The 8,108-nt window shown below is 39.9% G+C and overlaps 1 protein-coding gene across 1 annotated transcript; it reads left to right on the top strand.

Annotated features, from left to right (window-relative positions):
- The first annotated feature begins 928 nt into the window (after positions 1-928).
- Positions 929-7,707, top strand: LOC149843294 (uncharacterized). Its single transcript, XM_090000874.1, has 5 exons — positions 929-1,017; positions 1,119-1,175; positions 2,577-2,936; positions 4,058-6,462; positions 7,357-7,707. The coding sequence occupies exons 1-4, from the start codon at positions 929-931 to the stop codon at positions 6,429-6,431; spliced, it is 2,880 nt and encodes a 959-aa protein (XP_089857000.1). The 3' UTR covers positions 6,432-6,462; positions 7,357-7,707.
- Positions 7,708-8,108: the final 401 nt, after the last annotated feature.

Below are 8,108 nucleotides of genomic sequence, written 5' to 3'. Positions count from 1 at the left end.
AACGTCGTGACCTGCAAAAAATTGTTAATTCGCAGTTATGAGGAGTAAATTGTAAAAAACATTCAAAAATATGAAAACCTACAACATTGTTTATTTGACAGATTTGGTAATTTATAAGATATTTTAAAAATACATCATTTTTGTCGTACATTATAGTCATTTTTCTTGAATTTCCTACCACTATTGCACTTGAGAGCTTCCATATAAGAAATGAGGGGACAAACCTTCTGTCTTGTCCTTCTCATAAGTACATATAGTTGACAACTCCACTCCTATCAAGTTTTCATGTCTATTATGATGGTCTCTCTCATTTTTGCTTTAATACTGTTTCCAAAAACATGGCCTTAATCATCACAAATTTGAAGCTATCAATTATTCAAATAAAAAAAAAACGACCTATATGCTACATGGAAGGTGTGTTTTATGAAAGCAAATTGAGTGAGAAATTGCAAGTTGACTATTTTCAATTACAAACAAAAAATAAATTTATAATATATATATATATATATATATATATATATATATATATATATTTTAAAGGTAAGCTAGGGTTAGGCAGACCCCACCCATTATTATTCAAGGTACCACTGGGATTTGAACATGCAACGTTCCACCACACGGAGACGTTCACTGACAGCTCTTACCAACCTTGCGGAGCCCCTCTGGTTAATTTAAGCATGTTTAGTACATATCATTTTCCTCGTTTTTTTTTCAGGTAAAACATTGTTTGTTTGATACATAAGTTTTAATATTATTACCAAGGTTGTGTTGGACGTGAAATTTTTTGTTAGTTTATGACAAGGAAACCTCACGGAGAGCGGTTCACTTAATGGGCCTGCCTCCGTGCAACGTAAACCTCGGGTGGGCCCTTACGAAGCCCACCAATTAAAGGCGCTCGCTTACTCAATGAGAGTCGAACTTGAGAAGAATGGGTCAGCACCTTCTGCCCAAGCCCGCTGCCATTCGGGTGGTCAAACCAAGCATAGGGACCCAACAAGCCAGATTGCTGCTGACTGGGTGAGCCCTACGTCCAGCATGAGTGGGTCAGAAAGTACAAAAACGTAATATGGTTAATTCTCTGAAGGCGTTTTCGTCATCTAAATCATTCCCTATAAAAGACAATCCCTCCCTCACCCGAACGGCGGTCTTCGACTCATCCCTGGAAAGCGAGGAAGGTGAGCGCGGAATTAAATATATTTTTAATTTTAATTTCCTACTTTTGATTTACTCTGAAATTTCTGTCCAATCTCTTATCTTTTCTTTTTTAATGATTTTTTTTTATGATTTGGAAGAGGGAGAATTCCCCCCCTAAATTGCTGTTTTTTGAGGGTTTTACTGTTTTCTTTTGGAAGGAATTCGACGATTTTTGCACCTCCCTCTGTAGGGTAAATCTCGTCTTTTGTTTTTCTTTTCAATGTTTTTTTTTTCTTTGAGGAATCGAACGATTATCTGCCCGAATTTCTATTTTTAAGGATTCTTACGTACTCTCTATCTCTCTCTGATTTTTTCTTTGAATTCCTTCTTTTAGGGATTCGGATGTGTTTTTTCCTCGTTGGAAATTTCTCGTTTTCTAGGGTTTTAGAGTGAGTTTGTATGGTTAGGTTATCTGGATTTTATTGAAACTACTTTTGTTTGCCTTGTAGATGGGGTTTCATAGTTGAGAGCCATTTTCTTCGATTTAGTCCTCTTCCTTTGCATTCCTTGTTAATTAGTAAAGAGGAACCCGTTTTCACCTTGTCGATCGGTCTTGTGGTGGAGGGTTTCTTGTGTTTGCGAATCTCATTTCCTTTCGAGATGAGCGTCTGTTGCTCCCTCTTCCCTAGATATTTCTAGTTGGGGTTTTATGGATTGTGTTGGTTCCTGCTTGGGATATGGTCGCCTTCTTTGGCCGCACGGCTAAATCGCGGCATGCTTTTCAGCGCATTGGGATATCGCCTCTCTTTGTTGACACTAGGATCCGCTTTTGGTGTTACAGGTCGTAGTTTTCTGGGCTTCTTCTTTCGCTGTTATCTGCCCCGACTTATTGGCAGCTTCTGAAAACCTCGGAAGCATGCTTCTGAATCGTGGAGATATTCAGCTTCTTTCACTAAGCTGAAGTTGAGCCTTTGCGGATGTTGGAAATGCACTTCCAACGTTGGGAAAGTTCTTTTTTTCTTTGTAAAATTACTTCTTATTGTAAAATTTACGTACCGATAGGTATTTGTGGGCAAATGGCTTAAAGATGCGTTTAGGTAAAAGCAAAGTTTTTTTTTCGTTAATTGTTTCTGTTGTTGCTTCGTAGTCGCTTCTCCTCATGGGTCCTAATGTTACAGGTTTCTTTCATTAAGTCAATTTTCAAACAGTCGCTTCTTTGCTTCATGTTTCATGCATCACTTCTGTCCCCGATTCTTACTCTGGTAACCATGGTTTCTGCTATAAAAAATAAGTGTGTTCAAACGTCCCTCTTTTTTGTCTGCTTACAATGTTCGGTTTTGGTTCTTGATAAATTTGATGCTGAACTTATTCCTTCTTCTAGTATAGACTGGAAATACCAAATTTTGAGGATTCTCTGACACCTCTGGGGTTAACTTTTATAGGTTAATTTGGTCCAAGATGTACAATGGAATAGGATTGCAGACACCCAGAGGGTCAGGAACAAATGGGTACATCCAGACTAACAAGTTCTTTGTCAGACCGAAGAATATGAAGGTTGAAACAAAAGAATTTCAAAGTGGTCAGGGAACCGGTGGGGTTAAAAAGGCGAATAAGGAGATTCTGGAGCATGATCGAAGGAGGGAGATTGAATTGAAGTTGGTCATGCTCGAGGAGACTCTTGCTGATCAAGGGTATACGGAAGATGAGATTCTGGAGAAAATTGAGGCTACGAGGAAGGGATTAGAAGCGGCTGCTGCTGCAGCTTTTGAAAGGGGAGATTTGAGTATCTATGACACAAAAAAGTAAGCTTCTTTCTTTCTTCTTGCTCTCTTTTTCTGTGAACTCAATTACGTATGAGTGACCTGTTTATGTTGTAGATTGGATTGTTTTTGTACCTTCTCATTTCTATTTGAGTCTCAACATTTTTTTGTTTGGTTTTTATCCATCTGTTTAGATTACGCAAGTTGATTAGTGAATTTTTTTTGCTTGCTTGACTAGAGAAAGCCTAGAGAAAGATTTTTTAAGTTTCTCTCCCCAGTCCCTTCCTGTGAAACTCACAAAGGAGATGTGTTATTTTATAGTGGTGAAATGTAACGTTTTCTCTACCTGCTCCATTTTCTGGGATATAAATTGCAGGAGGAATTCAGATGAAAATCCTTCTATTTGTCTGTTTCCCTACCATGTGCTGATCAAACAAAGTGCAATTCGTGATTTTGTCTTATTGTTTTCAAAGCTATTGATTCTTTCTGATAGTAGCTTCTTGAGCAGGAAGCAGTGGGGGAGGCATCTAGGGAAAGTCCCAATTTAGGAAGTAGAAGCACTTGAGAAGCCTTTAGGAAGCTTGGCCAATAGGGGGAACTAGTGGGGTCTTTAGGAGCTGGAAAGATGTAGCAGGAACCTTGGATCATCTGTGGGAAAAGTATGACCTTTTTCACATGGGTCATGCTTCCCAGGTTTTCTTAGTGCTCCTTGGCCTGCTTTGAAGCACACTTTGAGGGCTTTATAGGTGTTTCCACGAATATTGTTCTCGATAATTGCATCTTTCTATTGAAATTTACATTGATCTGCATACGACAATTGTTGACTTTATTACGAGAAATCCATTCTGTCTTTGATTTGTATATCTATTTACTGTTCTCTTGTTTTAAGTGGCTGTTACCCCTAGAGCTGCCTGCTCCCCGTGGTGGACAGGAACATGTAACTCATGGTCTTACATCTTTAGAATCTCATTTGATATTCAGTCCATCTTTTTACTTATCAGTGGTTCACATGAACATTCTGGATACTATTATGCGTGTGTGTTTGCTCAGATGCTCACACACACATATACACATGCTGCAGTTGTGCTTGCTTCTCCTGTTAAAAAAAAAGAGCAGCAGCAAAAAATGTGTATTTTCTAATAATGATGCATTACTTTGTCCAGGATATCTGATACACAGACTCACCAGATTGCTGCGAGAAAGGAAAAACAACTGGAAACTCTGAGGACTGCACTTGGGCTTGCCAAGAATGAACCATCTCAAAAGGATTTGGAAGAGCCGAAGAAACAAGAAAAGCTTTCTCATGATGGCATACATGATCAGGACAGTGACAAGGAGAAACAAAAAGATGAAAAGAGGATTGTGTCAAAAGATAAGATGAAACATGAGAAGGATGACAATTTGCTTGACAGGGACAGGGAAAAGGGTAAGGATGAGAGCTATAGGAAACATGATTTTAGAAGTGAAAGGGATGATCGGCATTCAAAAAAGCGTGATGTAAATATTGATGAGCACAGGAGGAAGGATGAAATTGAAAATTCTATGGGCCAGAAAAATTATGCTCTTAAGAGAAGGGATGAGGATGGTTCTGAGTCTTCTGACAGTGACCTTGACAATAAAGATAATAGAATACAAAAGGAGTCCAGAAAATCCAGCAGAAGATATGAGTCGGAGAATGAGTTTGATATTGGTAGCAACAGGAAGATTAGTGAAGGCAAACTTGATAAGCAGCGGAGACAAACTCGGAGGCATGATAGTGATGATGATTCTGACAGTTATGGCAGTGAGAAGAGGTCAAAAAGAGAAATGGATAATTATAAGAGAAGTGGGAGGCGTGATGAATCACATCTAAATAGAGAAATGAAATCCATGGACAGTCTGATGGAGAAAGAAAAAGGCAACATAAAATTTCCCCCCAAAAGACTGGATAAATATAAAAAAGACAGGAAGCATGATAGTGATGATGAATCAGATACAGATAGTGAGCTTTATAAGACCCAGAGGAAGACTGCAGAGCATGTGAAGCTTAGAAGTCGGCGTGATAGTGGTGGGAATGAATCTGATATTGACGGCCTTAAAAAATCTACCATCAAGGGAGTGGATGATAATAGGAAGCATGGAAAGCGACATGTTACTGATGATGAATCAGATGCTGATAGTGATAGTGAAAACAACAGAAGAGCAATCAAGAAACGTGGGAGACATAGTAGGCATGATAATGAGGAGTCTGATGATCCTCTGAGCTGTTTGGGGAAAACTGAAAAAGTCGTGCAGAAGCATGGAAGAACAAGCAAGAGACAAGTTAAGAATGATAACATTGATTCTGGTTTGCATATGAAAGATCACAAAATGCAGATAAAACATATTAGAGGCAATAGGAGACATGATACTTTTGATTATTCTGATAGCTTGGGTGACAAGGAAAAATCTAAGAGAAGGATGGAGAAAAGCAGCAGAAGACATGACACTGATGATGATTCTGATAGCTTGGGTGACAAGGAAAAATCCAAGAGAAGGATGGAGAAAAGCAGCAGAAGACATGACACTGATGATGATTCTGATAGCTCTAGTGACAAGGGAAAATCTAAGAGACGGATGGAGAAAAGCAACAGAAGACATGACACTGATGATGATTCTGATAGTTCAGGTGACAAGAAGTCCAAAAGTAGGATGGAGAAACATAGCAAAACTCACAAGAAGCATGCTTCCCGAAAAGATGAAAGTCAAACAGATACTGATGATAGCTATAGTACTGGAAGTGACAGCAGTGATGACAGTGATTACAGCAGTACTAGTGGTCATGATAGTCCTGTTAAAAAAATGTCTGAAAAAGATGACAGGAAAAGTAACTACGGATCTCTGGGTAAAAGTCGAGGTAGAGATGATTCTGTGAGTGACCATAAGCTCCTCTCTACTAAGACTCATGGAAGTTCTGCGAGGAATGAGGAAACTGTAGGCTACAACAGTGATGGCCAACAGAGTGGTGGTGTGGATGAAAAGCCTTTGGCGAGGAAATTAGAGCAAGCTAACCGATCTGAATTAGCAAGGAACAATTTGGATACGAGGGAACAGAATCATCAGACATTAAAAGGAAAGAGAAGGCTAGAAGACGAGGAATACAGTGATCAGCCACATCCAAAATCTTGGCATGTTAGTAGGAACGTGGAGCTTGATACACTGAAAAATGATTTCTCCAGAAAACACCAGGACTTGGGAGAGCCTATGAGGGATGATAAGCAGAGGGAGGATAGGAGCCATGTCGGTGGGCGGGAGAATAGGAGCCACGTTCGTGGGGGTAACAGGGAGGACATCATCAGGGATGATCGGACAAATGAAAAAGCTCAAAGCTTGAACAGAGCTGGAGAAAAGCGGGTATTTCGAGAAGCTTATGATAGAGATGACTATGGAAGAGATAGGCATGATAGAGATGTGGATCGACAGTCTAAGAGGAGCCGACATGATGACCATTACCATGGAGGGAGTAGGCATGACAGAGGTCATGATGATTTTTCTGATAGGCGAAGATATGGTCGTTGAATGGCACAGCATGTACCGAATGTATTGGAAGGTAAGTTGTCTAACCTAGCTGCTTGTTGTAAATGTGTTGTTCGCAGCAACACAAAGAATGCTTCTGTATTCTCCGACTGAAGTTTGGATGCCTAAAGTTATCTAATTTCTTTTCAGTCCAGTTCAAGAAAGCAGTAGTTGTACCTGGACTGGAAGAGATGAGATTGATCATGGATTTTTGTCTTGATTTTCTTCAGTATTGATGTAAAACCACCTGTTTTGGTTTACACTTGTCTTCATGTGTTGCCTAATGGGCTTTATACTACTTTGTATCCTATGTCACATGGGTGCGGGTGCGACACGGGTGCGGTGCAATTTAAAAAATTTTGGACACGGGGACTCGGCTATATATATATATATAATAAGACTCAGTCAAAGTTGTGCCCATTAGGGGACATGGCTATATATATATATACTTTTAAAAAAATATATAAAAAAATTAATTTTTTTTTAGTTTTTTGCCTTAAAAAATGGACAAAAATAGACTCGGTCAAAGTTGACCGAGTCCAAAATGTAGACGGACTCTTCCCCGGTACGTTGACCTAGTCGGACACTTGGTTGACCGTGTCCGCCCCGTGTCCTAAGCCGCATCCGTGTTGGGGCGTGTCGACGCGGGTGCGTCGACCCCCTAGCTGAGTCCGTGTGACATAGTTTGTATCTGTCTGGCACATCATTTTTCTTGGTATGGATCACTTCTTGTGGTCCACCTCTTGTGCTGAGCTTTTCTCCTCATTTTTCCATTTTTATGTATGGGATAGTGAGTCCTGGACCAAATGGAGTTGCCTGCCTCTGGTTCACTTTCAGTTTGCTGGATTTGTTGAATTGTTTTGAAGCTGCAATTTTGTTTGAATCTGTTCCTATGCATACTGATTGGTATTCTTGTGATCATCATCAGGACATCTGCACCACTATTGAAGAGACGCACGGTGGAGTTCTATATTCTGTTGAATGGAGACATAATCCTTTCGCCTTGAAGGCAAAGATGATTTCTGTAATGGTAATACAGCATTTTATCCACTTGCTATGTCTGGTTGATGCACACAAAGACCTGTCTTTACCTACTTATATGGATATCCTCTGTATGACTTAATTTGTACTACCTATTGGTTGGATAAGTTCTATAGTTGTACCAGACAGTTTGGGCAAACCTGCTGACGGAGGCTCCAGAGCACATACCTTTGTTTGCCAGGTTCTGTTGGATTGCAGAATTTGTTTTTTAAATTGCTAGAATCTTCTGCTTCACATTGCACTGCTCTATGTTTCAGACCATAGAATCATTGGAACTTCCGACATCTATTCCTTGGTGGGAATTGATTTTGATAATTTTAAATCGAAACAAAGATGAACTTTGTTGATTCATCCGTCATGTTGCCCCTTGTTTCCGTAGAGTTTGTGACTAGGGTTTTCTTTGCACCAATGGTTTCATTATCCACCAATTGTTATGTTGCTTTTATATGTTATAATTCTGCTCTCATGGCCCACAAAGGCTTCACCTTCCTTGATCACGGTTTGAAACTCATGGGGGCATCTCTTGTCATAAGGTAGAAGCTGGGAGTACTCATGGACAAGGGAGATGTCAAGGGTTTTACCAACCACAGGCCATCCATGTGGGGGCGAGTGGGTGTGTGTGTAGTTTTTCCTTGCTAT

The sequence above is a fragment of the Nuphar pumila genome, chromosome 3 (assembly GCF_984573655.1).
Source record: "Nuphar pumila chromosome 3, dmNupPumi1.hap1.1, whole genome shotgun sequence".
NCBI lineage: Eukaryota > Viridiplantae > Streptophyta > Magnoliopsida > Nymphaeales > Nymphaeaceae > Nuphar > Nuphar pumila.
The sequence above is the reverse complement of the archived record's forward strand: the minus strand, read 5'-3'. Positions and strand labels throughout refer to the sequence as shown.

Coding starts and splice junctions, on each gene's coding strand:
- LOC149843294 (XM_090000874.1), top strand. CDS start 929: ATGGGTCAGCACCTTCTGCCCAAGCCCGCTGCCATTCGGGTGGTCAAA. Junction 1,176..2,576: donor ATCCCTGGAAAGCGAGGAAG/GTGAGCGCGGAA, acceptor TAACTTTTATAG/GTTAATTTGGTCCAAGATGT. Junction 2,937..4,057: donor AGTATCTATGACACAAAAAA/GTAAGCTTCTTT, acceptor TACTTTGTCCAG/GATATCTGATACACAGACTC.